Source organism: Anarhichas minor, unplaced genomic scaffold, assembly GCF_050575085.1.
Source record: "Anarhichas minor isolate MPS153535 unplaced genomic scaffold, ASM5057508v1 ptg000007l, whole genome shotgun sequence".
Classification (NCBI taxonomy): Eukaryota; Metazoa; Chordata; class Actinopteri; order Perciformes; family Anarhichadidae; genus Anarhichas; species Anarhichas minor.
Window position 1 is genome coordinate 1,791,822 of NW_027466453.1, and position 27,957 is coordinate 1,819,778.

Genomic DNA, 27,957 nt, shown 5'->3' on the forward strand with positions numbered 1-27,957 from the left:
CTACTTCTTCCTGTCTATTTTGCTCATCATGGCCTTGACGTCGACAGGAGCGGAGGCAATGGCAGCCTTGGCCTTTTCCTCCTCCTCCTGCTGCCAGAGGATGATGGGATGGATGCCTAGGCTTCGGTTCTGAGCATTTTGCTCCAGCTGGGCTGGACTAGGGTGGAAACAGAAACATGATCAAGTCAAGATGATTGAAAAGCCTCTCTTTGTGGGAAGGGACAGTTTTTCAGTGGCTTTCAGTTGGATTAAAGAAGCAGGTTCAGGCATCTTGGCTGTTGAAACCGGTGGTGTAGTTGTTCAGTCGTTCAGATTTATTTTTTGGCGTGACCAGGCCATAATGCCTTATGTTCTCTGTGCAGCCTTAAAGGGTTAACGGTTCAGTTCCTCCAAACTATGGAACCTATTTTCTGATATCTAGCCATACAGTTTCTAGTCATTCGTCCAGGTTTTGAGATTACATTACATTACAATCATTTAGCAGACGCCTTTATCCAAAGCGACTTACAATTCAGAGTCTATCACATTCACACACCGTAGGCACAGCTACGGGAGCAATTGTTGGGGTTAAGTGTCTTGCTCAAGGACACATCAACATGCGACTAGCGGAGCCGGGGAGATAAACATTTTGACTCCACACCAATTCAATAGAGATGAATAGAATTTCATGTGTGGTGCTTCGAAAGATGACACGTTTAACAGCAACCTTTCTTTCAACAAGCACTGTGCACATTATTCTGGATACTCCACAGAGCTCAAGTGTTTGGAGACTCATTCAATATCTTTCTGGGCAGCAAATTCCATTGACATGCATGTTATTTTATCTATAGCTCTAGAGTTCCAGCAACAACTTTCATGTTTAACTTGTCAGCATTTTTCTAATCAACCTGTCTGACCTGGTTAGTAGCTGCTGTTGTGCAACTTTAGGTTAGCATGTGTTTTAATCTGGCATGAAACCTAGTGTTTGCATAAGTGAGTATCCAACTGTGGGGTGAGAAATTACATGACTATAGGAAGAACAACAGGTACAATCACACATATTTTAAAGCCCTTTTGTACATATATTCGGATGCCAATAGTAACATTGAACATGTGTGGTCATCAAAGGTATGGAAGGGATCAGCCACCAACCTGAAGCTGTGAGACTCAGGGTTCAGTGCCTTCTTCTGGATGTCTTTGTACACCGGTGACTTGAGGTAACGGAAGAAAGTATCCTGTACCAATGAAAGCACACAAGACTGCAGGTGACCTCAGATTCACAACAAGAGTGCCTTTTATCTGAAAATGTGTATTTCATTTATATACACATTTTTAATTGGATCACAAATTATAGTATGAATAATATATTATATGTCATAGCCTCGACTTAAAGGAACAATGTCTGATCTGGTAACCTCTGTAGACCCAGTAAAAATAGAACCCCCGTCCCCTCCAACTATGCTGTTCTGTGGACACACTTTGGCAGTGACTTCAATACATTTGTAATGTATCTACACAAGAGATCTCAGATGATCCCCACATTAGTCCTTAAACCCTTATTGCCAAAGATTAATTATAGGCATTATTAGTTACAAGGTAAAAAAAACAAGTACACAGACGCACCTTTTTCATGAGCAGGAACACGTGTGTCTGGGCTGCTTCCAGCACGTAGCGGTGAGGATGGTCCAGGCCATTCACTGTCAGACCCATTGTCCTGCCATCAATGTTGATCCAGCGGGGGGCACCGGGGACCAGGAAGGTCCTAAACACACAGACACTCCGGTTCAACATCTTGGTTGACATTGGGGTAAGGGTGTAGTCTACTCACTTTGTTTGGAAATATAATACTGCTGAAACATTAAAGTATTAAAGGCCCTGAACCCCTATTTAATCAATCAGCTACGAATATGGTCCATGTGATCAAACTATGTTCTGCTAAAGTTTGAATAATTCACATGATAGAGTCATGTACTGTGGTAACCTTAATGTAGTTAGTAGGTACATGACAGGTAGTAATACATATATATGCAAAAATAAATGAAATATCTATGCCGAGATGTAAAGGGCAGTAGAAGTGTGTTTTAGTAACAAGCTCGAGACTTTTGCCCATGCCCAGTTATTTGCATGACGTTATAGAAAATAAGGCACAATACTGTGCTACATAACCCCCAGCACCTTGTGTTTTTAAATTCAACAAGGCACCAATTTTTTATCTCAGCAAGGAGATTATGTATTGGGTTGGGTGTTTATGCGTTAGTGTGTGTGCATCTCTGTGTCTGTCTGTCCACGATAAAACTTGCATACTACTGGACCCCACAGCCTGATATATGTGTTCATTTATGCTCAAGGACCTCTTGTGGTTGCTTAAAACATTTTATTGACATTATTTTATTGACTATTTTGCACCGCCATTGACTGCTGACTCCTGACTCCTCTCACCACAAGTGATCAACAACTGCTTCCACTTGGACTCTTGTTTCCATATGGATTACGAATTGTTGCTCTCTTGATTTGCACACTTAGGTAAGAAAACTGTACGTGTGTGTGAGTGTGTGTGTGTGTACAGTATGTGTCTGTGTCAGAGATGGGCAGTATTTCTATTACTTGTATTTGAAATACGTATTTCAATTACTTTTGAGTATTTTGTAATTTGTATTTGATAGGGCTGATAAAAAAATCTAATGTAATTTGTAACAAAATACTTTAGAGTGGAGTAATTTTGTATTTAAAATACTCAAAATACTTTCTCCACGAATCAAAAAACAGTTCACGAGTTCAGTCTTCAGATCTTCAAGTTCAACAGATTGTCTGTCAAGGTAAATATTTTATCTGAGTGTGACAGATGTCAACTAGCTTGATGTATAATTTCTGTCTGGGTCTGGCTACATTATAGCCTATTGTATATACACGGTGATGGTTATAATATCAAGCTAGCGATCGATGCTAACATGCTAATGACGCTAGCATGCTGTCATAGCCAGTGTTTAGCAAGTTAACTTATCAGTCGAGTAGCTAGCTATAGGAAGAGGGAGATTGGGAGCTTGTATGTTCATGATAACTTTATCAAGAGACGTCTGACCATCTAATCTTGCACTGTATTACAAGTTCTGCTGTATCTTCTCAATGTGAATGTCATAGTGTCATATCAATTACACAGTTAGCCAGGCTATGACAGTAGATGTCCATTTGTTAAAAAAAACAAAAAAACATTAAACATCCAATTTATTTTATTTAAAAGGCATATTATGAAAGTATTCTTAGTTTTATTATTTCATACATTCTACAGTTGGCCAGGTGGACAACATGTCTGTGACTGTTCTTCCTTTTTGTGGGCTTCACCAGAGCTTTGTGTACATTATAGCCCAAACCTGAATGCTCTGCTATACCTAATTGTGAGAAAACGGAAAATCTTCCTATATTTTAAATACAAAATACATGTATTGTATTTTGTTACATTTTCTGGCACCAGTATTTTGTATTTTATTTTAATACATTTATTTGAGGGGTATTTTGTATCAAAATACATTTTGATGTATTTTTGCCCATCTCTGGTCTGTGTGTGTATGTGTGTGTGTTTGGCTAACAGCGCTAACAGCTAATGGGGCTAATACAGCTAACAGAGCTAAAAGCTAACATAACTAAACACAGCAGAGAGTCAACATGAAGTGTTTCACTGTGAACTGCAGTTTACTTTGACCACATGATTGGCTGAATAGCCTATATCGCCGGTTGTTTTTTTCATTAATTTTTGAATAATCTAATTCAATGGTTTGCCTCTGAAGAACTTAAGTCACTCAGCAGTTTAGGTGAGTTTTATTTTGTTTCTGTTGAGTTTTAATGAAGTGTGTTTACAATGAGTTAACAAGGCTATTGGTTTGCATGGCTCACGGGTCAGGTAGGGCCCTGTTAAGAGATTGTAGAAAAATATGAAAGCATAAAAGTATAACTATTATAACCTGTAACCTGTTTGATTCAAAGTATAACCATTACACATATAAACTGTTTTATTTCATGATAGAAGTGATTAAACATATAAACTGTTTTATTTTATGATAGACGTGATTAACCATATAAACTGCATAGACGCCTTATATAAAATAGCCACTCAAAAGTTATATAATCCTTTCTGTTCAAAACAGGATGAAACCAGTTACATTCTGTTGCAGACCTAAAAGCAGGAGGACTCATGTATGTGTGACGCATGTGATTAGGGGAGGTACTACACTCAGAGTAGCAGAAAAGAAGCAGAACAACTGTGAGATTCTGCTTTTTCCCCATCTAGAGACTGGGATAGACTTCTCTAATATACCCTTAGGGGTCTTACCCCCTCAGAGGTGGGGAATAGAAGACCCTTCTGCTGTCTTACCCACTCAGACGTGGACTAGAAGACCCTTTGTCATGAAAATCATGGGAGTCAGACAGCATCCCACACTCCAGGCCGTCTTTGATGAAACTATCTTCAGACAGGCCCAGACGATTATTTCAGACCACTCATATCCTCCACCCTGAATATCAACTTCTTCCCTCAGGCAGACGCTTCAGAGTCCCCCAGTGCAGCTCAACCGCTTTAAGAACTCCTTTGTCCCCTTGTCCATCAAAGCCCTAAATGGCAAGCTAGCCAGAGCTTAACTCCTGTAACACAGATTTTTATTTTTATTTTGTATTATCTTAACTATACACTACTGGTGCGTTGTACAACGGGCAGTGTGAAATGTATTTGTTGGCTGCGGCAGTCTTTTGCATTTACTGTAGGTACTGTGTGTGCGGGTATGTGGACTGGCGACAGTCTGTGTATGTAATGTATGTATGCAATATGTTATTTGTATTGTTTTAACAGCAGACACTGTATGTATGTTTCCAAGACAAATTTCCTTCGGCACAATAAAGTCTATCTTATCTTATCTTATCTTGTGCATTATCAGAAGATCAGCATAAAAAGAGCCAGCATAGCAGAGCAGAGAGAGTGGGAGAGAGGAGGGGAGATTTCCAGAGAAGCTGGATTATATTTCTTTAGAAAATCAACGAAAGCTGAATAGAAAAAAACTATTACAGTAGGAGTGTTAGAATTAGTTCTTGTAGCACTGTGACTGTTTCATTGAATTGAAATTGTTTTGTGAAAAACTTTAATAAAACCACGGCCCCCCCACCCCCACCCCCACACACACGCACACAGATAAACAGTTATTTTTTTTCTTACTTGAAAATGGTCTCAGCTTTTGATGACATGGAAGATGATGTGCCCCACTTCAGTTCTTCAGCTGCCTCCCAAAAAGCCAAGTTCTCGCCTAGGACACACACACACACACACACACACACACACACACACACACACACACACACACACACACACACAGTGATTTATTATTGTGTTTTTAAACCCAGGCTGTGGCACCATAAGACCGATTTGTTAAATAATTTTGTTTTACAAGCCTGCTCAAGGAACACAATGAAAGCTGCAGTATGTACTGCTGAACAACTGCTCATATCAGATGTTTTGGATTATGGATGGCATATCAAACAGATTGTTCCATGTGCTTTGCTTATTGTCTTGGGAAAGACTCAGTTGTGCATTCAAATACATGTCACATGTAAGCTGCATGTCTTGACATCTTGTTTTTGTACCCCATATTCATGTATTCTGCACACAGGAATGAAAAAATGTAACATTAAAAATACCACAACTCTGACATGGGAGGAGCAACAATATCACAATTACGATTCTACATTGTTATGCCATTACCTGCCTTAGCCTTAATATCAGGAAGGTTGAAACAAATTAAGACTTGTACAAATACCCAAGTGCCCAAAACAAGAGGAAGGGTTCCAGAGAAAGTACCGGGAATGCCACAACCATCTCACACAAGAGATGCATGGTCTAAACTGAAAGATGTCTAATGTGGTAACATACCGCTGAACTCCTTCTTGAGAAAGATCTTGAAGTCGTCTCGGCCTCGCAGGTCGCTCAGCAGGTCGAACAAGCTGAAGGACCAGCGCTCGACTCGCATCTTAGTGGGAACGTCAACTCTGGACACAAACACAGGCTGAGTCAAGCACTGGAAGTCTTACTGCTACATGACTGTGCCTTTAGAAAGTATCCACATCACACTTTTACAGACATAACATCTGTTTGGAATACAATACATTCACTATGCAGACCCATTTCTATGGAGTGTAATAAAAATGAAAATAAGTTTAATTTACACAGTTAAACATTCACAAATTGGTACAGCTGCACATGGTTGGACATGGTTGTTGGGCTACTGCTGCAGTTGAGGTTGTTGCTATGATATGGATATGAAAAGTAGCTGTAAGGTTGCTACTCTGCCTCTGTTTACAGTAGCAGAGAAAGCATTGTAAAGCCAGCAAGTGAACCTGGTGATTCTACCAGATATGACCAATATGTTGTTACCAGGAGTTCCAGATCCATGGGCCTTTGCTTTTTATGTTGAGTTTGAAGCAGCAGGGTGTGAGGAGTTTAGGGGAAGATGCTGTTGCTGAGTCAGCAGCAGTATAGGGTTAAAAGTCCGGGGGAAGGGTCTTTTATGATTTTGGCAGCCTCGTTTGTGTAGCGTTACGTGTAAATGTCATGGATGGAGCGGAGAGAGGTCCCAGTGATAGACTCTGCTGACTTCATTTTTCTCTGTAGGGAGTTGTTGCACTTCCCATGCCAGACAGGGATGCGGCTGGTCAGGACGCTCTCTATGGTTCCTCTGTAGACGGTGGGCAGGATGGTTAGGGGAGGTTGGCATTAGTGTGACCAGCAGTGTGCTTACTACACATCTCAAGGGAGGGCTGGTGCTGAGTGTAGTGGCAGCAGAGGTGATGATTCCAAGATGATGTTGAAGATGTCCGTGAGCACATCTGCCAACTGGTCCCTGAGCATGTCCAGGCACACTGTTGGGTCCAGCAGCCTTGCTCGAGTACACTCTAGCTGGGGTTCACATGACATTGGCCGTGGACAGAAAGAGTACCTGGTCACATGGGGGATGGGTCCTCATTCATATAGCGCATGTCATTTGTGTCTGGGAGACGTGCACTTTGCTCTCCTGATGTCCCGGGACAGATTAGCCCTCGTAAATCTGAGGGCTGCCATGACATGCACGTAGTTCAGTGGACATCCATGGCTTCTGGTTAACACGTATGGTGATGTTCTTGGAGATGGTGACATAAACTGTGCACTGCCTGATGTAGCAGAAGCTGCATACTGGTCAGCTACATGTTCAGAGGTGGCAGCTTTCTTGGACATGTTCCAGCGTGAGCAGTGAAAACACATGCTGATAAAATTTTGGCAAGACTGTACTTCACTGATGAGAAACCGATGGTAAATGGTAAAGGGACTGCATTTATATAGCAGCTTCATAGTCTTCTGACTAACACCACCCATTACAATAAGTGTCAACATTTATATGTATACACACATTACACACATGCATACATATTAATCTAAGGCTCATTCACACACACTCTGATGGCAGCAGCGGCTGAGTATCTTGCCCAAGGACACTTCAACTGGCCAGGGATCAAACCACCAATCTCCCGATGAGTGGATGGCCCACTTTATCTCCTCAGCCACAGGCGCCATAGTCACCATACAAGGTTACTAGGTCAGGCCAAATATTGCGAGGGAACAAAAGGAGGCTCACAATCTAAAGTCTTTGAAGAAATCTGAATAGGTCTTTGTTTTTCATTGAGATGCCTTTAAGTATCTTGATGATGAAGCCAGACAGAAAGAGAAACTGCAGCAGCCCTCACCGTCTCGTGTTGTAAGTCCAGTATGCGTCATTGTCTGTTTGCCAGGGGTTGCTGGGTAGACAGGGAGCCAGGAACGGGTCGTGGTTTTTGTAGGTTGTCACGTACTTGGCCAGTCTGCAGAAACAGAACTATCATGAGACCAATAGAATCCAGAGTCTCCAAGTCAGTGTTTCCAAACTGGTCTAGCCAATGTTTTAACTGATCACTGAATAATTATCTAAAGATCCTGTTCTTATAATTAGGCCTGCAAGATATATATATAATAATCATACAATGAGCAAATACAGATCTCATAGTTATGTAAATTTCGCATTTTATTACACAAAGATAAGTCTTATTAAGAAGGAAATCTTTAAAATTGATTTAAACCCAAATAGATAAGAATCCAGAGGAACTTACGCTCCGAGGGACACACTAGATTTCACCTTTGACCTCATGATAGCTTGTTGGTAGAACAAGTTCTAGAATGATAGAGGAACACAAATACATTTTTTTGTAAAATTGTTTGTAAAAGTTTGATAAATCAAAGAATATCCGACTATCCAGTTTCAAATCTGTAGACAGACATGAGACAATCGATGGGGTTACATCTGTGTCTTTAAATTAACCAGAAAATAGATTTCAGAGCAAAACACCTCAGTCCAAAAATGTTTAATTGCAGGTAAGATAAACGTATAATTAAAAATGTAATAATGCAAATCCCAAAGTTATATTTGTAAATCCAAAAGTTGTGCTTGCTGTACATGTTGCCAAGCTGTCGCTCCAATCGAGACTGGCCAATAGAGATGTGTTTCTTTCAGTGTATGTCCCGCCCACATGATTCAGCTCAACAGCAAGCAAAACTTTTGGATTCACATTATACATTTTTAACTTATCTTATTAGCAATAAAACTTGCAGATTGCAGTGTGTAAAGTTCTTTGACTGCAAAATAAAGACACAGAAGTAATGAAAACATCCAGCTCACTGAAAGTCAGCTGACTTTACAGCTTCAAACCTTCAACAGTAAGCGTGGAGGAAATTTGGGTCTGCTATGTATCAGATATAATATTAACGTACATATTTTTTAACATAATTTCTAATGAATTACTATGACTTACCATGCGTCTGTACGCATCAAAAGTGATTTTCTGAGAGACAAGAAGAAATAATGTTACCATGGGAACAGTTTGTTTGGCTCAGATTACTCTGAGAAGCACAATGTTTAAAGGTATAATAATAAAGGATTGAGCAGTGGGGAACATCCTGATGCTATCCATGCTGTTACACTAAAGTAAAGCTACCACTGGTAAAGCACACACAGAAAGGTGGGAAATAAGAAAACACAGTCCCCCCCAGGGTAAAAGATACTTGATGATGTGATTATTGAAGCCAAGATTGATTCATTTGCAGCAGCTTTTCAGAAAATATATCAGTATTTGTAAGATCCTGGCTATACTTTGTAATACAAATTCCAGTAAAAGTGAAGAATGGTCTAAAGTGTGCTTGGTGAAATGTAGGGTTTCATTTGATTTGACCTGGTTTTGTAAATGCCTATATTATGCTGAAAGTAAAAAAAAGCATTTCTCCCATATGACCAATTTATAATGGAATTATTGCAGGAATTAGACAAAATTACCAGCTTGGTCGATTTACCATTAATTAATACAATCACAACATCACTTTTTTCTGGAGAGACTGACTAAAAACTACATGGGACACAAGTTTGAGATTGTCATTTACACATGAGAATGACAATCTGGGAAATCACAGTTTACTATTTCACGCTTTACTCTCTTATCTTCATCATTGTAAGGAGATCTGTGAAAAGAGTAAGAGACAGGACAAGGACAAATGCAACGAATGGATTAGTTTCTCTGTACAGGAGAACTACAGGTAGGTTTAGTCATTACTAATACAATTCCAGACACCATGATTGTGTTAGATCCCCAGCAGTACACTTTCAGTCACATGCAGTTATTTCTTTGCAGGTTACAAACAATATAATATTGGATATTATATTACCGTTGCTTTAAAGTTAGGAGCATCTACAGTAAACTTTTTTATGTTACAAGCTCAAATTTCTCCAAAGCTGAAATGATTTTTGAGGGGCATTTTAACAATGTAAGAAATGCCCCAAGCTGGGTGAAAAAATGCAAGAAACTATTTCAACTCAGATGTGGATGTTTTCATTAGATGGCAGCCTTCATTTTGGTGATCTCAAATTGAATTACAATGACCGAATTATGGTAGAATTATGGATCTTTTAAATGTTGCTAGGCACATTACCTGTATGAATGGAACAGAATAACAGATCCGTGTGAGATTTAAATGTCGATGTGGTGTCATAATTCAACTTATTATTAACCTTATTGTTGATATGGCACACTTTCAAAGAAAATGTAAAGATGGCACTTCATATCAAAAAGGTTGCAGAGCCTGTGTGTACATCTATAGTTCATTTGACGTTTTGTGAAGTTATGATAATAATGCTGAAACTAGAACTCTGAAAGTGATCTTAGTGATCTCAAGAACCCTGCAACTGACTTTTAGAAATGATTTCTTAAAGACGAGTTAACCCATTAGCTTTCAGGTTTACAGAGATTTTTTTCTGGACAATTATTATGAAGAGTGAATTTCAGAAAAGGGGCCATATTTTTGAGCAAGCAGCACAAGCAAAGTTCCAATGCAATCTTTATTTTTTAACACTCGCCTGTTGGTCATTTCCTGTCAAACAAATTCCCTTGTGCTGAGTCTTGTTGTACATTTTTCCCCAGTGCTTGTGCTCAGGTTCAGGTTAAAAAAAACAATCTTATGTGTACAATCGTTGGCGGAGGAAGTATTTCGGTTTATGAAAGTTTAATTTCAGAGTACCCCACTCAAGAGTTTCAAATATAGGTTTAGGTCCTGTCTGATGAGCCAAACTATTCGTACTGATCATATCTGACTAGAACTCTTCTCTCTCGTGAGGACAATAGTGCTTTTAAGCGTGTCACACTAGATTATTTAATGTTTCTACTTGATTTATGTTGCTTACTTTATGTTTGGTTTTTTGTTTGCTTGTTTGTTTACTCTTTTTGATTATGACTTTTGTATTTGCTTATAATATTGACTGAGGTGAGGGTGGTGAAGTAAAATGTATTTGTAAAGTGCTTTTCACAGACAAAAGTCACAAAGTGCTTAACAGGGCAGAAATTACAAGCATAAAAAACACAATGTGACCATAGGGCCAATAATTTACATACACACAGAAAAATACAAAATTAAACATGGTTTAAAAGCAGGTCTAGGACATGGGTTTTACCCAAACGCCAGTCTAAAGAGGTGCGTTTTGAGCTGGTTTCTGAAAGTGTTCACAGAATCTGTGAGGCGTAGAGGTGCAGGCAGAGCATTCCACAGCCTCGGTGCTACTGCCTCAAAAGCTCGGTCACCACGGGTCTTAAGGCGTGTGTGTGGGACAGACAGAAGACCTAAAACGTTTGACCTGAGAACGCGGGCGGGTGAATAGGGGTGAAGTAGATCAGCTACATATGTAGGAGCCTGACCGTGAAGTGCTCTGTAAGTGAGGGTGAGAATTTTAAAGTGTATCCTAAATGCTACAGGGAGCCAGTGGAGAGATCGGAGTACGGGGGTGATGTGAGACCGTCGATTTGTCCTGGTGAGTAATCTGGCGGCAGCGTTTTGGATGACCTGCAAGCGGTTAAGAGCAGATACACTGAGTGATGAGAAAAGTGTGTTACAGTAGTCAATGCGTGAAGAGATAAATGCATGTATGATCATCTCTAGTTCAGGTGTTGATACTACAGATCTCAGTTTACTAATATTTCTTAGGTGGAAGAAACATGATCTGGACAGCTGCTTAACATGGGGGTCAAACGACATGGATCGATCAAAGAAAATCCCTAGATTGCGCAGGTTGCAATGGGCAGCAGAGGAGAGTGGACCAATACTCTCCCTGATCATAAGGACAAACTCATCCGGTGCAATAATTAGAACCTCCGTCTTAGTGTCGTTGAGTTGTAAGCAGTTTTCTGCCGTCCAGTCTCTGATGGCATTGACACACTCCAGGAGCCTAGTTAATGTGAAGGCCTCGCTGGGTTTGAATGACAGATGGAGTTGGATATCATCTGCATATAAATGATAGGCAACATTGTAACTTTTTATAATCGGTCCCAAAGGTAACAAATATAGGGAAAATAACAGAGGCCCCAGAACCGAGCCCTGCGGTACACCACAAGACAGTGGAGAGGTGACAGACATGAAATCACCCACAGAGACATTGAAACTTCTGTCATTGAGGTAAGATGTGAACCAGTCTAACGCTATGCCAGATATCCCAACCCAATCACGTAGCCTCTTAATCAGGATGTTATGGTCTACAGTGTCGAATGCAGAACTGAGGTCCAGAAGTACTAACACAGAGCAGTCACCTGCATCAGAAGACATGAGAATGTCATTTGAGCGGTTTCAGTAGAGTGTTGCTTACGAAACCCAGACTAGAATTTGTCGTACATGTTGTGCCTCTCCAGTGCAGCAGTAAGTTGGTTGGCCACCACTTTCTCTAAGATTTTGGACAGGAAAGGCAGTTTTGATATGGGCCTGTAGTTCATAGGCAATGCCGGATCTAAGTTGGGTTTCTTTAAGGCTGGATAGTGGCATGTTTAAAATAGGAAGGGACAATTCCTGTAGACAATGAGGAATTAACAATAGATGTTACAGTAGGGCCAATAATTAGCAGAACTTTCTTAAATAGAGAGGATGGTATTATATCCAGAGGGCAAGGTGATGGCTTTGTTCTGTTAATTAGGTCCATCAGGTCTTTAAGGCTGATAGGCTGGAAAGAGTCCAGAACAGTAGGAGATAGTGAGTGTGACGAATCAGGGACGGAGACGTCATGACTGCTAATAACCAATCCAGTAGCGAACACGGGTGTGGGCTCATTTTTTCTAACACACATCCGTATCCGACCGTCCACACGCAAACGCAACCCCGGAGTTTTCAAATACCTCCAACCTCTGGGGAGTTTTCAGACTCCTCCGTTTAGGGTGCTCCAAAACTCCGGCGTAGTGTGGCCGCTCAGTGTAAACGTAGCAAATACGGAGTAAGAACGGACTAGTATGGAGATGGTGAGGAGCTACATGTAGATGAACAGATCCCAGGCTGAATGCAGACCTAATAGCTATTACCTTATCATTAAAATAGGTAAGGAACTTACAATCATCAACAGAACAGCATGGTAATGTAGAGACAGACGGTGAAACAATTCTCTTAATTGTGTCAAACTAAATCTTGGGATTTATCTTTGAGGAAGAGATTAAGTTGGCAAAATAAGCAGTTCTAGCTTCCTTTACTCCAGCATTAAAAGAAACTCTAAGGTCTTTGAGATATGAGCGATGCACTTCTAGCCCAGTGGCTTTCCATAGCCGCTCTGTCCTGCGACACTCAGACTGCAGACAGCGTCTGTCATCCACGGAGAAGTGTTGTAGGCAGCCTTGGTCCTTTCCTTAAGAGGTGCCACTTTATCCAGCAATGTGGTGCAATGTTCATTAAAAGACTGTATTAAGAGTTCGACATCATTGTGATTTGTGTTAATATCACAAAAGTGCATTGAGAACTGATCAGCTGTACTCTGAGTAATAATGCGGGAGTGGAATGTTCGTTTCAGACACAAGGGATAAGCATTTACAGAAAGATCAAAGAAAATACATTTATGGTCACTGATCAATAGGTCCTCACAACGTAAACACCTGAGACAGCTGATCAGCACAATGCTTCAGGGTGGAGGGGGAGACAGTCTGGGCCGGCTGCTTTGCAGGGGTTCTATTTCTTAAAAAGCCTGTTGACGTCTCACTCCAGAATAGAGAGAGTTGTCACTGGGGAGGGGGGTGGGGGGAGCACTGGGATAGGTGGTGCAGAGGCGTGGGCCCTTGCTGGGCTGGGGGAGGGGGACCTGGTGGTCTGGGGCTGGTTGATGGAGTCATGGGGAATGGAGTCAGACAGTGGCGGCTGGTCAATAGAGGGCCATGGGGCATGGCCCCACCTTGAGCCACACAAAAAAAAAAAAAATAATAATTATAATCATAAATTATACAAATTGTCAATATTTGTGTTTTTGAACTATGGAATGTACCCAGTAATATGTGTAAAATATGATATCTGCGCAAAATATATGCTTTTCCTGCTCGTCCTCTCCGCCTGTGTGCTCGTCTGCTCGTGCTCTCCGCCTGTGTGCACGACACGTCTCAGAACGCACAGCTAGGGGGGCAAAATCGTTTTTGCCCAAAAGAGGCGGGTCTATGAAGCAGTTTAGCCAATTGCTGATTAAAGATATAAATGAGTGACATACAATTTAGCCAATCAGCGCCCTCAAATAGATTCAGTGTGGGGCCAAAAATGTTTGCCCCCCTAGTTGCGCGTTCTCGTCAGGAGAAGTCTCTACAGGCAATGTGTGTCACAGATAACACATCTACAATCTAACTGTGTTCTGGTAAAAGCAAGTCCTTTAGTGGAAAGAAAGGGGAAGATTCAGCATAAGCTTCTAAGGATTTGATAAGAACCTTAAGTCAACTTAGCGACACAGGAATGTCCTTGACACGTTCACAATACAACAGGGTTTGGGCTTTGTTTCCGAGACACTACAGGACCAATGAGCTCTCGTTATGGAGCTGATATTGATGAGAACAGGGATCATTGCCATGACAACCAAAACACATTCATCAGAAATGTATCTTATTAAATGTGAATCAAATAAATTAATTCATCAACTTCTAATTTCACCCATCATCAACAACAAATCACATCATTTTTAAAATACCTGTTTAGTGTGTATGTGGTAAAACATGGATGAATCGAAGTCAGAGTCAATTTAAGGAAAGGAAAAATAACTGAAGGGAGAGGAGAGGACTCTAAGTGGATCCTCTAGCAGTATTACTCTCCATGTTAAGCTCCACTAAGTTTCTAAAAAGACCAGCTGACCTCAATCCCGTAGTCACTGTGTGTGTGTGTGTGTGTGTGTGTGTGTGTGAGTGTGTGTGTGTGTGTGTGTACTGACCTGTTACCTCATCTGCAGTGGGATCAATAAGACGTTCTGGACCACTGTCCATAGCGCTGTGAGTACGAGGCTGGACATGCACAGGACAGGTTCATGATGAATGTACAGGCAATATGATAATGAGATCTTTCTGCTGCTACTGTAGATATAGTTATTATGAATTTATTTGGATCATGGCATATTCACACAGAGACACTCTCACTGACCGGGGGCCTGTTGACTATCCAGTATGCCCTCTCCTGGCAGTCAAACACCACACGATCCGGCTTCTTCCTCTCCTTACCAGCCCTGACACACACACACACACACACACACACACATATGAACAAACACAGAAAGAAAGGGAAGTGGAACGTGTCCAGAGGAACTGATTTATTGGGATGTAAAAACTTCAAAATGTTCGTTGTGTTTACAAGTTGGTTAGTTGAACTGATTATACTGGTCTCAATGTACGGGTTGGTTGTACATACATGGACATACATGTGTACACAGCACCAAGTACTGAAGGTTTGCAACAAATGTTTTGTCAGATTTATAATATTGTTTTTAACCTATTTACCGGTTTTAGACTGTTCTATTCTGTTCTCCTGCATGTGTACATGAGGTAATAGTGAAAACTATTGTTGAGTAGTACTATTGAAAAATGTTAAAGAATATCTCTGATCTTATTTGGTCTGTGCTTAGAAAATACTGATGAGCTACACATGTCGGCTACACTAGCTGACGTGTGCCTCCTCAAACGTGTAATGACACATGGGGCTACGGTGGCTATGAGATAAGTGATGTGACTGGTCAGCATGGACTGTTTGTGATGCTGGTGGAGGTTTTTGAGAGTGAAGACTACATGGAACAGGCTTTTCACGAACACAAAAACATCTCCACTGCAAACCCTCTGCTCACTCAATAAAAGAACATGAAGACAGTACTACACACAGCAGTATTTGCAGTATGGTCTTCTATTCAGCAATGAGACAAAAGAAATGCCCTGTAACTCTAGTTCTATAGGTTTATGTGTATATCACAATATAAATAGCTCAAGCCTGATACGACGTCTGATCCCGTATACATTTGTCAGGGGTTGTGGTGGTGTTATCAACCAGTGAAATCCCTAAACCTGCAGGTATGCGCATTCAGTTTAAGATTCCCTTCAACATGTTTTTAGACAGGGACAAAAAAAATCTCCCTCATTGATCCAGAATCTATGAATATGCAAATATTCATCATTTAAAAGTTGAATTGCCGGACACAGGATGTCTCCAACTTCCCTGTAAAGTAAAGTGAAATGCCTTAATCCACGCTGTATTGCTTTCACCTGTACTGCTCAGTGGCCTGCATCACGATGAAGTCCCACTTGTGGTTCAGCCAATCATGGAGGTGGTTGTAATGTGCCTGTTTAAAACATAAACATGGAGACAATATAGAGCAGCAAGTAGTAAAATCACTGCTCATCTGTTTATGGAGAGTGAAACAGATGTGACAGTAAGGACTAAAGGAGACGAGTGAGACTAGATTCCAGTAGAAACAAGGATCCTTTAAACTTCATGTTGAGTCAACATGAAATATTGATGTGAATTGCATCAACAACACAAGAGTCACCCCACTGATTTTACACATGAAGATAAGCAGTCTGTACAGATCATCCATACACACACACACACACACACACACACACACACACACACACACACACACACACACACATATATATATATATATATACAGTATATACTGTATATATATATATATATACAGTATATACTGTATATATGAAACAAGTCTAAAAAAGGTCTTCTAAATCTCTGGACTTAACTACATTGAGTCATTCACCTTGATGTAATTTAATAGGGACAATAAGATGTTTTTCAATTGACAAATATGAATGAATTATAATTAAAATAATAATAAAAATTAAATAAAGGAATAAGGAAATAAGAATTTAAATGTGGTCTGTTCTGCAGTAGGAGCTGTGTCCGCATTCTCGGCAATAAGTCAGACATGTTCCCGGTGGGTGTTGGCCTCCGCCAGGGCTGCCCTTTGTCGCCGGTCCTGTTCGTGATTTTCATGGACAGGATATCTAGGCGCAGCCTGGGGGCGGAGAAAGTCAGTTTCGGGGGTCTTGGGATCGCCTCTCTGCTATTTGCAGATGATGTGGTCCTGTTAGCCTCCTCGGATCATGACCTCCAGCATTCACTGGGGCGGTTTGCAGCCGAGTGTGAAGCGGCGGGGATGAGAGTTAGCTCCTCCAAATCTGAGGCCATGGTTCTCTGCCGGAAACCGATGGATTGCTCCCTCCAGGTGGGGACGGAGTGCCTACCTCAAGCGAAGGAGTTTAAGTATCTCGGGGTCTTGTTCACGAGTGAGGGTAAGATGGAGCGGGAGATCGACAGACGGATCGGTGCGGCTGCAGCAGTAAAGCAGGCGCTGCACCGGACCGTCTTGGTGAAGAGGGAGCTGAGCCGGAAGGCAAAGCTCTCAATCTACCACTCGGTCTACGTTCCTACCCTCACCTATGGTCACGAACTCTGGGTCGTGACCGAAAGGACAAGGTCGCGGCTACAAGCGGCCGAAATGAGTTTCCTCCGTAGGGTGGCCGGGCTCAGCCTTAGAGATAGGGTAAGGAGCTCGGTCATCAGGAGGGAACTTGGAGTCGAGCCGCTACTCCTTCGCGTCGAAAGGAGTCAGCTGAGGTGGTTCGGGCATCTAATTAGGATGCCTCCTGGACGCCTCCCACTGGAGGTTTTCCAGGCACGTCCAACTGGGAAGAGACCCCGGGGAAGACCCAGAACACGCTGGAGAGATTACATCTCCCAGCTGGCCTGGGAACGCCTCGGGATCCCCCAGAATGAGCTGGAACATGTTGCCGGTGAGAGGGAGGTCTGGGTCGGCCTGCTTGGCCTGCTACCACCACGACCCGACCCCGGATAAGCGTGGAAAATGGATGGATGGATGGATATTCCGCATTCTCTATGACAAGTTGTAATTGCAACTTCCTCTTTTAAGACCACATTTACATTGAGCTGAGGATAAAACACAAATTATGAACTCTTCTGTGCAAATATTATAGAATATACCCGAAATAAAGAAACACTCCCGGGTGTGGCTTTACCATCCAATAATACTCATAAAGTCCCACATTTCCTCAAAGTTCACTGCTGACGTTTTGGAACAGTTCACAATTGTGTTGTTAAACCATGAACAGAGAAAATGAGAAAGTAAAGCTTAATGGCCGACTGCTTGTTGCCACACTGCATCCAGAGCCAATATGTGTCAGTAGAAAACAAATCAACTCTTGAGCACAGTCAGTAAAGCTTGAAGCCTTTAGCTTTATATAGAAGGAACACTCACACTCAGACAGACAGACACAATCACTAGAGACTAACACAAACCTGTTCGTAGGGTTCTAGCATGCCTTTCTTGCGGATGTTCCTCTTTGCCAGGTAAATGGCTACATTCAGAAAAAAAGCAAAGTCATTACTAATCACACATGTTACAAAAGTAAAAATGTATAAAGTGAGTAAATCTGCTTGTTTGCAATGTCATACCCATAATCAGAGAAGACTGATATCTGTTTTAGGACACAGATAGGATGTAGAAATAAAAGGAAACTAGCCTAGATCTGTCAAAATACACCTTGTTATCTAAAAGGTTTAGACTTCTTATTTTAACGCCTCGCTTGTAGTCAGTTGAGCTGAAGGAAGGGAGGGTGTCTCTTTCATGCTCCACATCCAGATGTGTTGAGTCATTTTAAGAATTGGAATAAAAAAGGCTTGCTTCTAAAACAATACCAGTAGTTTAGCAATGTGACTCAACAGGTTTCATCCTATCACTGAAGCTCATCATTTTCTTTTTCTAATCCCCCCCCCCCCCCCCCCCCCCCATTGACATACTGTACCCCACCATAGTCAGAGTCCTCTGCAACCCAGTTCTGTGTAGGCCAGAAGTATGGGGTCTGAAAAGGTTTAGATCACAAAGATAGTATTAGTGATTGCCTCTCCTTCTTCCACACACGACTGCTGATGGCTTTTTATTCCTGCTAAATGTGTTTGTGTAGGTTTGCCAACTTCCACTATAAGAAATACAGAATGACCTGAGAAAAAGAAGACAGGCAATAAAACAATTCAAAGATTTCTAATTCCACTTTTTGGTATTTCAATGTTTTACTCACACAATAATGTTTTGAGTTGAAGTTGAGTTCATTTGGGGGCTTTACCGAAGGAATTATGAGGTTACAACGTTCATTTATTGTCATTGTACAAAAGGGTTGTGCAACAAAATGCAGTTTGTAGTCTCACCTTGCTACAAATGAACACAAAGAAGAGCACAAAAAACGTTATCATATGTGGATGAGTTAATGAGTCTCACAGCCAGAGGAAAGAAGCTGTTTTTGAAGTCTGGTACAACAGCTGATACTTCTGTATCTCTTTCCAGGCGACAGCAGGGTGAACAGGCTGTGGCTGGGTGGGTTTTGTCTTTCAACATCCTTTGGGCTCATTGCAGGCTCCTCTTGTCACAAATATCACTGCTCAGTAGATGGATACCATCATTTATTCACCCTCTGTAGAGCCCTTCTATCGTGTGCCGTGCCCATCCCATCCCAGTTTGTAATCTTTCCAGTCAGGATGCTTTCTATTGCTCCTCTGTAAAGGTTAACAAGAACTTGGCAACGGTGGTGCATGTAAATGCTGTGGCCGGTAGATCTGATGAATTTTGCAATTTTTGTCTTAATTTGTTGTATTTTTGTCTTTACTACTGGATTTATTCGCGGGGAACGGACCTTGAGACGATTACCTTCCACAGGCCAACCACCCAGCAAGACCTGCCGGACCAAACACTACTGAAAACGGAGTTGAGGGGGCGGAGACTCGAGATGGAAGCTAAGCTAACCCAGCTAGGACCTATGGCTATTCCACCACCCAGTCTGCTCCTGGCTAATGTCGGGTCGCAGGTTAATTCAGGCTAACCTAGGAGCAGGGGGACCTGGCTCATCGTTTGTCAAAGTTGATTTGTTTCCCTGATGTTGAATTGTTGAATGTAAAGATGTTGGCCATTTTGCCCGCTTTGTCATGTTTTTACTTGTGTAGCGAAGGGGCTATAACTGCATTCTGTTGTGCATCCCTGTGTTGCCGTAGTGTCATCTGCAAACTTCATTTAGAGTTCTCTTCAAGTTTGGGGTAGCAGTTGTGGTTATACAGCGTGAACCGAAGGTGGCTGTTCTCACAGCCCTGGGGTCTCCGGTGGTCAACACTAGAGTGGAGGAGGTCAAATGGCCCCAGCTTGCGCTTGGATTTCTGCTCTAACGCTTGCACTCAGATATGTTGTTGCTTGCACACATTTCAAATGTATTCCATTTCCACTTTTATTCTCCGGTTTTCTACCAGCTGACATGATTATACAAAAAAGTTTTATTCCGATTATTGTATAAATGCCAGCCAGTACTTGAAGGTACTTGTACTTGTACTTGAGTATTTGCATTTCAAGCTACTTTATTTAATATTGTACTTTTCACTCGTACATTCGTCTGACAGCTTTAGTAACTTTATTGTTATTATACCAAAATCTTTAAATCGACTTTGCCAAGTGATACTTACATAATGCATTACAATTTAGAATCCAATAATACTACTCAATATGCAGAATCGCCCATTTCAGAATTATTCTAAAATGGGCTGTAGCTTTAAGTAACATTTTTAATTCAGGACTTTTACTTATTCCACCACTGAAATTAGCCACAGAAAGTTCTGTTCTCATGTGTCTTTCAATCAATTATTCTGCATTGTTTCCATGGTAAATCAACAGCCGTGTTGAGGGATGCCACGTTGAAAAGTTCACACAGTTCCATGAAAAATCATAGATCAATTAAAACTTCTCTCTCTGCTAATAACGTGTTCAGGACCGTCTGCACCTGATAGATGGGATATAAAGTTATAATGCAAAACTAATATCCAGCTAATTTCCTGCCTCCTGCTGTGGTTTGACTAAAGCACAGTCATCACTTTTTAGATGTAGACATTGGTCTGTCTACAAAGTATTACTCACAAATAATTGCCATGAAATCTGAGTTATCAATCATTTTAAAATCAAAATCTACTCTAAAAAAATGAATAAATAAAGAGCAGACATTTTGAATAGGCCGTTCTTCTCAATAACTGACATCGCGTTGGTTGAAACATTTGAATCATGCTTCTTCTTAGCAATTTATTTCGGATTATTTTCTGTCCCAACATACTGTTTCAACAGGAAACATATTACATACACCCTGATTTTATTATAGACTGTCAAAGTGCTCCAAAATATCCTCCTAGTTCACTATCTTCTTAACAGCTCACTATGTTCACATCAAAAATCAGCAGGTAGAGAGCCATGCGGGAACTGGTGCTTTTGGCATGCTGTTGTTGTTTAACACAATCAGCGAGTCTTTGTATTTTGTTAAGAAAATGACTCTCCAAATCCTGTTTCCCTGTGATGTTAAAGTGCAACAATAATTCCAACAATGGGTAGCAAAGAAGAAACAAAGATTTATTTTGACCTGGAAGCGGTAGAGGCTGGTGTCGTTGCACATCACCAGCTTCTTGTGGTTCTGCAGGGGGTAGATGTAGCCGTAGGCCACTAACATGGTGCCAAAGGCCTGAACCTCTGGAACACAGACAGGTAAATAACATGTGAATATGTTCCCTTTTTAAAATAACTGACGCGTGGAGATGCAATGTTTTAGCAATCAATCTATGATTTTTACAGTGTTGTACCTTCTGGAGTGGTCTTCATCTTGGTGGTGATCCATGCGATGACGTCTTTACCTGTGGAAACAGAAAAGAGCTGAAACACTACACAGTAACTATTATGTTTCCTTATTGTGTCTTTAAATCTCAAATTGCAATTTTTTAAATGATTATTATTGTTATTGTTGTGCCTACCTATTGTATGCCATCTCACAATATACTATTTTCTTGCTTTAACATTTACAGTTTGTTAACGCCATAATTTAAAGATGTACTTAATGAATGCTAATCAGTACGCTAACATGCTCACAACGACAACACTTACCACCTGGCTTTAGCATGTTAGCATGCTAACATTTGCTAAATAGCACTAAACTCAAAGTAAAGCTGAGGCTGATGGGAATGTCATTAGGTTTTGCTCTCAAACCAAAATATTTGACACATTAAAATGTTGACCTGATGATAGTGCTAGATGAAAAGTTAGAGGATCACCAAAGTTATTGATTGATTGTCTGGAACTTTTTTGGCAGTCCATCTAATATATTGTCGAGATATTTCAGTCTGGACAGAAGTGGTGGACCGACCCAACTACAAACGTGTGAGCGGTGCCACTCTAAGGATTCAATATTATCTTCCAGAACAGTACTTTTATTTCATATTAGAGGTTAATGATAGTAACTCTGACAGTTAAGATGTGCTTCAAATAATTTTGTTTTATCATTTTGTGACAGTGAATTAAAAAAAGAATTCAGATGCATAATTTTTTGAGCATGAGAAGGACAAAGCTAATTCAGAGGACGTGACTGCTGCCCACCGTGCACACAGCCATGGCGCATTGACTGCAACATAGAGATTGGAATAATTGATTAATGTGCTAAATAATTTGGGTTTAGCAATATTGAATGATATAAAGTTTGAAAAAAATCTCTCTCAACATATTTTTTATTTTTTGCAAATAAGGGAATAGAAAGACTACATGCCAAAAAATGTTTTGGGGGTTAATACGTATTTTCTGAAAACATTACAAGCAATATTATTTGTATTTGTTCCATATGAAAGACTCAGAGTCAAGCTCAATAATGTGTTCCAAACACAAAGTGCCATCACATCCACAGGTATGTAACTTTAGGGACGATGGACAAAATAACAGCATCAGCCAGGAGACATGATGACAACACAAATGAATGACTAAAGGTAACAAGCGTTCTATGGAATCACACTGCTTGGCTTCTGCACCACCCAATCAATTTGTAAACTGTTACTCATAGCCGGTGCGTGCACTTCAACACCACTTCAGTTCACCAGGGGGGGTTATCCCATGTATGTATGCTGACCTTTCCCTCGCTGCGCTTATAGATTGGATTAAAAAGCCACTTTGGCCCCAAAGCACAGTCCAGTGCTCATCCAATTGTGGACTGCCTTATTTAGCCTGTTAGCAGCTTAGACAGCAGGCAGCCTGCCAGTGTCTTCATGCAGTCTTTAAATGATGCAATGACAAAGTGTTGTGAATCTATTGGAGTTTTGCTCAACCATCTTTAGCCTTCGTTCTAGGAACTGATAGAGTGAAGGGTCAGTAAATAAGGTCATTGAAGTTACAAATAACAAATCAATCCAATCCAATGGGACCAAAGACGCAATATTGGAAGATTTATCTTTTTTTTCCTCTTCATTATTTGTTCTTTTTCATTCTTGTGGCATTTCAAATCAGGTGGATTCACAAGTAAACTTCACAGCAAATACAGTTTGATGAACAAATTACCATAGTCAATAGGTATGGAATAAAAGTATGCTGTCATTAAAATATGTATCAAAATATTGATATTAAAAACAAAAGAACATAGATATATTTGAAAGAGGAATTCATCTATTTTGTGCCTAACCTTCTAAACCCTAAACCCCTCATCCCTGGTCAGTTGCTCTTCCTCAGGTTTCTTCCATTTTTTCCCCTCTTGACCTTTTTCTTTTGGTTACATTTTTCTGATCTGCTGCAAGGGTTGAAGACAGAGTGTGTCGTAAGCTGTAAATATAATAAAGGCCCCTGAGGCAAATTTGTGATATTTGGCTACAGTATATCAATAGAATTGACTTGACTAGATGGTTTGCTGGTGTCTGCCAATCTGCTGTTTCATTTTAGGAGCTGCAACACCCAAGCTATACGCTAAAGCTATACGCTAAAGGAGGCTACAAAAACTCTACTCTGCATCACCATCATTAGCTATTTGATACATTGTTAATATAAAAGGATTTAAGAGCAGCTTTTCAGATGCTGATTTGGCTGTAGCACCCTATGAAGCCATTAGTATGCAGATTGTAAAAACACTGTCATATGCTGTCATTACTTGGGACAAATATTATGTAATAAATATTTTTAGAGTCTTAGCAACTTTCTCAGGCTTTGTGAATGTGTGTGTCTCAGTCTCACCAGTGATGACATGTGGGATGGTATTGACGTTGAGTTTCTGCTCCGAGCCCTTGACCCCACTGTTGGGATCCTGCATCTCCACCACAATGGCCTCCAGCTGAAAGCAGAAGGACAGCAAAGATGTCCATGGGCCATTCAGGAAGAGATTGGTATGAGCCACCAGATAAACACTATGAATTCATGTGTTCTGTCAGCTCCTTTCTTGAACCAATACATCAGTTCACAGATGAGCTTCACAGCATCATCAGAGAGGAAAGAGATTTAAATCAGAGAGTGAATCTTTTAAACATAGAAAATTTGTAGATTTTTATAGAATTTAGGTTCTATACTAAGGCCATTTGTCCAGGTAAGATGTATTAGTGCAATCTCAGTTAATCCTCACTGTTATGAGGAAGATTGTAAAAGATCACAGTATTTGTGATTTCCTTTACTTCAATACCATAGTTATTAAGTAAATGCATCTGTTGTGTGAATGAAACAAAGGCATTATGAAATAAATAATCTTATGAATAAATGGTGCAAAATATATAAATTAACTTGAAATGATTTTGTGAAATAATTTAAGAAATCCTTAAAACTCAACACATTATTCTGAAATATAATTTCCACATTACTTTATAGCTCCATAGTTGTGTGTGCAACAGTGCATCAATATAGCAGCTATGTTACAGTTAAACCAAAGCCCAGAGAAACCCTTTCGCTAGTATTGCAGGGGTGACATATTTTTGTGGACCAACCATTACCAGAGCCATTGAATTTTGGATCATTCAGAAAATAAACCCTGTAGCAAACAAATGTTTATGAGACCTTTTTCCATTTTAATTTTGTTCAGCAAGATCATTTTCACATATGAACTCCACTTTTCATATATTTAAATGTGATTGCAATCGCCAAAAAGCTAATGTTAGGCTATAAAGGAACTCCAGCACGGTCACATGGTTTCATGTCACCACCACTGAGCTAAAGGAGGACTAGTGTTCTAGTGATGACATGTAGTCGTCTCATTTAGACTCTTGTTAAAATCTCTTCCGCTTGTGTTAACTGCTGCAGACCTAATTCCAGACATCAAACCAAAAACACATTCAAGAATCCCATTGACTTTGAGATTATGGCACCGAAAGTGCAAGAATGCTGACTAGTGTCTGAGTTTTAGGACTCATTCCTGCAGCACTGTATAATGTGTCAGTTGGGTATTACTAATCTGAACAACAGCGATGATATGTGGAGTTCCCCAAGGTTCCATTCTTGGTCCACTTCTATTCAACATCTATATGCTCCAGCTAGCTCACATCTTGCAAAATGACAAAATATCCTCCCATAATTTCAGTGGATGACACAGATTTCCATAACAATAAACCAAGATGATTATGGACCAATGCAGACCCTGAATAAGAGCATTAAACACATCAGTAATAGGACATGTATGTCGGAATTTATCTAATTAAATATGGATGAAACTGAAATTATTATTTTTGACGCCAAGAAGGAATGACTCACTATCAGTGCTCTAATGTTTAAGACCTGAAACCATGTCAGAATTAGTGTAGATCTGAATTGAATTGAACCAAATCAGCCTCTTATCAAGTTGAAAATATAGTATGACATAAAGCACTAATGTTTTACAACAAGACTTTTGGTTTATACTTCTTTGTTGAATCTATTCCATTTCGATTCAATATCAATTCAATTTATTTGAATAGGTACCGGCAGCCTCCACAAAGAAACTCGTTGATGTCTTTCTTTTTACATGACTTGATTATTCTAACAGTGTCTTTGGTCTCTGTTAAAACAATCAGTTAACTGCAGTTTATTTATAATGCTGCTGCCTGAGTCCAGCACTACAAACTAAGGAAGTGGAACACATCATCCCAGGTCTCAGAGCTTTGCAAGAGCTTCCGGCGCATCAAAGAGTGGATTTCAAAGTATTGACTTACAAAGCACTGAATGGTTCTGTGCCATGCGTTTCGTGCCATAGAGCTCCTATATTACCTGTGGACAGGTCTGCTCCCCGTCCACAGGGTTAGAACCAGAATGTAGTTCACTTTGAATTGCCTCTGAAATGGGCCATATAAATAACCTTGCCTTCCCTTATGAATGTGTGCTAGAATACTACCGGCCCTCTGGTGATAGTTAGTGTTTGATAAATTGATTCAACAGAAGTTTGTTTTTTTAATGTGCACAATGTAAGAATTATCCTGAAATAATGTATTATTAAATCTACATTTCCACACAGGACCCATCTTTAAGCTAGTGAATGAGATTCAGTCACACAATTACTGAAATAAACACAAAATTGCCACACAGTCAGTTCAAAGTCATGCAACTTCCTCCCCTTTAGTTAAAAGTTTGTCAGACACTTGAAGACACTTTCTATTGTACACACTTCCATCCGCCACACCTGTACTTGGCTCGCAATGTTGCCAGTGAATGCAAATTGCTAATCAAAGTACTTGCATATGAATGACTGCATGCACCTCATCAGGAGAGCAGGTTTTCCATGATGCACTACATTGAAAGAGGACTGCTTTCCTAATGTAAAACATTATCATTCCTTCTGTTAAGGTAACTAACATCTGATTAGAGTTAGTGTTATTCTCAGGCACTTAGGTATTTACATACCGAACTTATTTATCTCACTAAAATTCAGAGGGAAATGTTGTAATCGTTAACTACATTTAATTAACACAAATGATCACGAACTATAAGATTTCACACACAAACATATGATCACTTTCTCAAATTCGATGCGGTTCAATCGGTTTAACTATCTGACAGCTAAATGGACAAGATACTAGCAACACCTTACAATGTAATACAGTGATGTGTGTTTCAGTATGGAGGCTTTCAGTGATCTTTTCTCTTTTGTTAGTTAAGGAGGATGTATTTCAATCATTTCATCTTTTATTTCCAGTGTAATTTGCAGTGTTCTCCATTTGTCTTCCTCCTTTCGTATTGTAATCAAATAAACTTTATGATTTTTTCCGTTATAGATTTGCTCCCGTCCTGTTAATGAGTTTGAAGTTAACATTAACAACTAAGGAGCATACAAGGTGAGTCAGGTGATAAACTGTACAGTATGTTTCACCTGCAGGGACACCTGGCAGCAGAGCAGCAGAGCTAATTGGCTTTAAAGGGGAATTAAGGATGATCTTTAATAAGCCCCCGCTCTGCTAGTGGCCAGCAAATCATGTGTAATTCTCATTCAAATGTATTTTGTTGTTTTTTGCTGTGTCTGTGCTACATATTTATGAATGCAATAAAAGCAAACTTCAGTTTAATCCAGAAATGTTAAGTGTAACTCAACTTTAGAATATCTTAAACAAATAAAATATTCGTAATGTTTAAAAGTTGTCTACATTTCTGATTACTATAGGGATAAAATATTACAAATAAAATACCAGCAGCGAGTACTAAATAATACCAATGATGATGATGATGATGATGATGATGATGATGATGATGATGATGATGATGATATCCACTCACCTTTTTGAAGCAGTGCGTGCGAGGCCGGAAATGTTGTACCCGGTTTGGACGGACTGTTCTAATTGTCATATTTGCAGACGGATGAAGACCAAATCAGGTGTTTGAAGAAAATCCTGATGTGAAATATTCCAGTTATAATATTACAGTTGCTGACAGAGAAGTGTGTGCATGTAGTGGACTTCAACACACTCCCCCTGTCTGGGGATTATAGTACAGGATGGGAAGGATGGATTTATCTAATCAGCTGGAGGACGCCTCTGCCCCCAGCAGTTACAGAGAAAAGCCTGTCGGGTGGTTCTTAAATTAACCTCTGCGAAAGACAATCTTCTCATCTTAGCTTTAACATTCAATTCAGGTGGCTAAGTATGGAAGCTAAAGAGTGCCACAATCACCAACGATTTCTGGGTGGTTTGATTAATCAGAATCAGCTTTATTGGCCGTATGCGTACGCATACATGGAATTTGACTCCGGTTTTCACATTGCTCTCATCTTACATACACAGAAAATATACAAATAAACAAGAGAAATATAAAAACAAGGACATTACAAACAACAAAGTAGAACAGAGAAACT

The 27,957-nt window shown here is 40.2% G+C and overlaps 1 protein-coding gene across 1 annotated transcript; it reads right to left on the reverse strand.

The window, feature by feature from the left end:
• Window positions 1–27,452, reverse strand: rgs9a (regulator of G protein signaling 9a). The gene is made up of 17 exons (XM_076082213.1): window positions 27,384–27,452; window positions 23,898–23,994; window positions 21,503–21,553; window positions 21,286–21,392; window positions 18,657–18,708; window positions 18,146–18,204; window positions 16,072–16,148; window positions 14,966–15,047; window positions 14,767–14,829; window positions 8,830–8,859; window positions 8,131–8,192; window positions 7,732–7,845; window positions 5,888–6,003; window positions 5,177–5,264; window positions 1,603–1,741; window positions 1,132–1,214; window positions 1–157 (listed from the first exon to the last, which is right to left on the reverse strand). The coding sequence occupies exons 1-17, from the start codon at window positions 27,450–27,452 to the stop codon at window positions 1–3; spliced, it is 1,446 nt and encodes a 481-aa protein (XP_075938328.1).
• Window positions 27,453–27,957: the final 505 nt, after the last annotated feature.

Coding starts and splice junctions, on each gene's coding strand:
- rgs9a (XM_076082213.1), bottom strand. CDS start 27,452: ATGACAATTAGAACAGTCCGTCCAAACCGGGTACAACATTTCCGGCCT. Junction 7,846..8,130: donor TCTAGTGTGTCCCTCGGAGC/GTAAGTTCCTCT, acceptor CTGTTTCTGCAG/ACTGGCCAAGTACGTGACAA. Junction 1,215..1,602: donor TGTTCCTGCTCATGAAAAAG/GTGCGTCTGTGT, acceptor TCATTGGTACAG/GATACTTTCTTCCGTTACCT.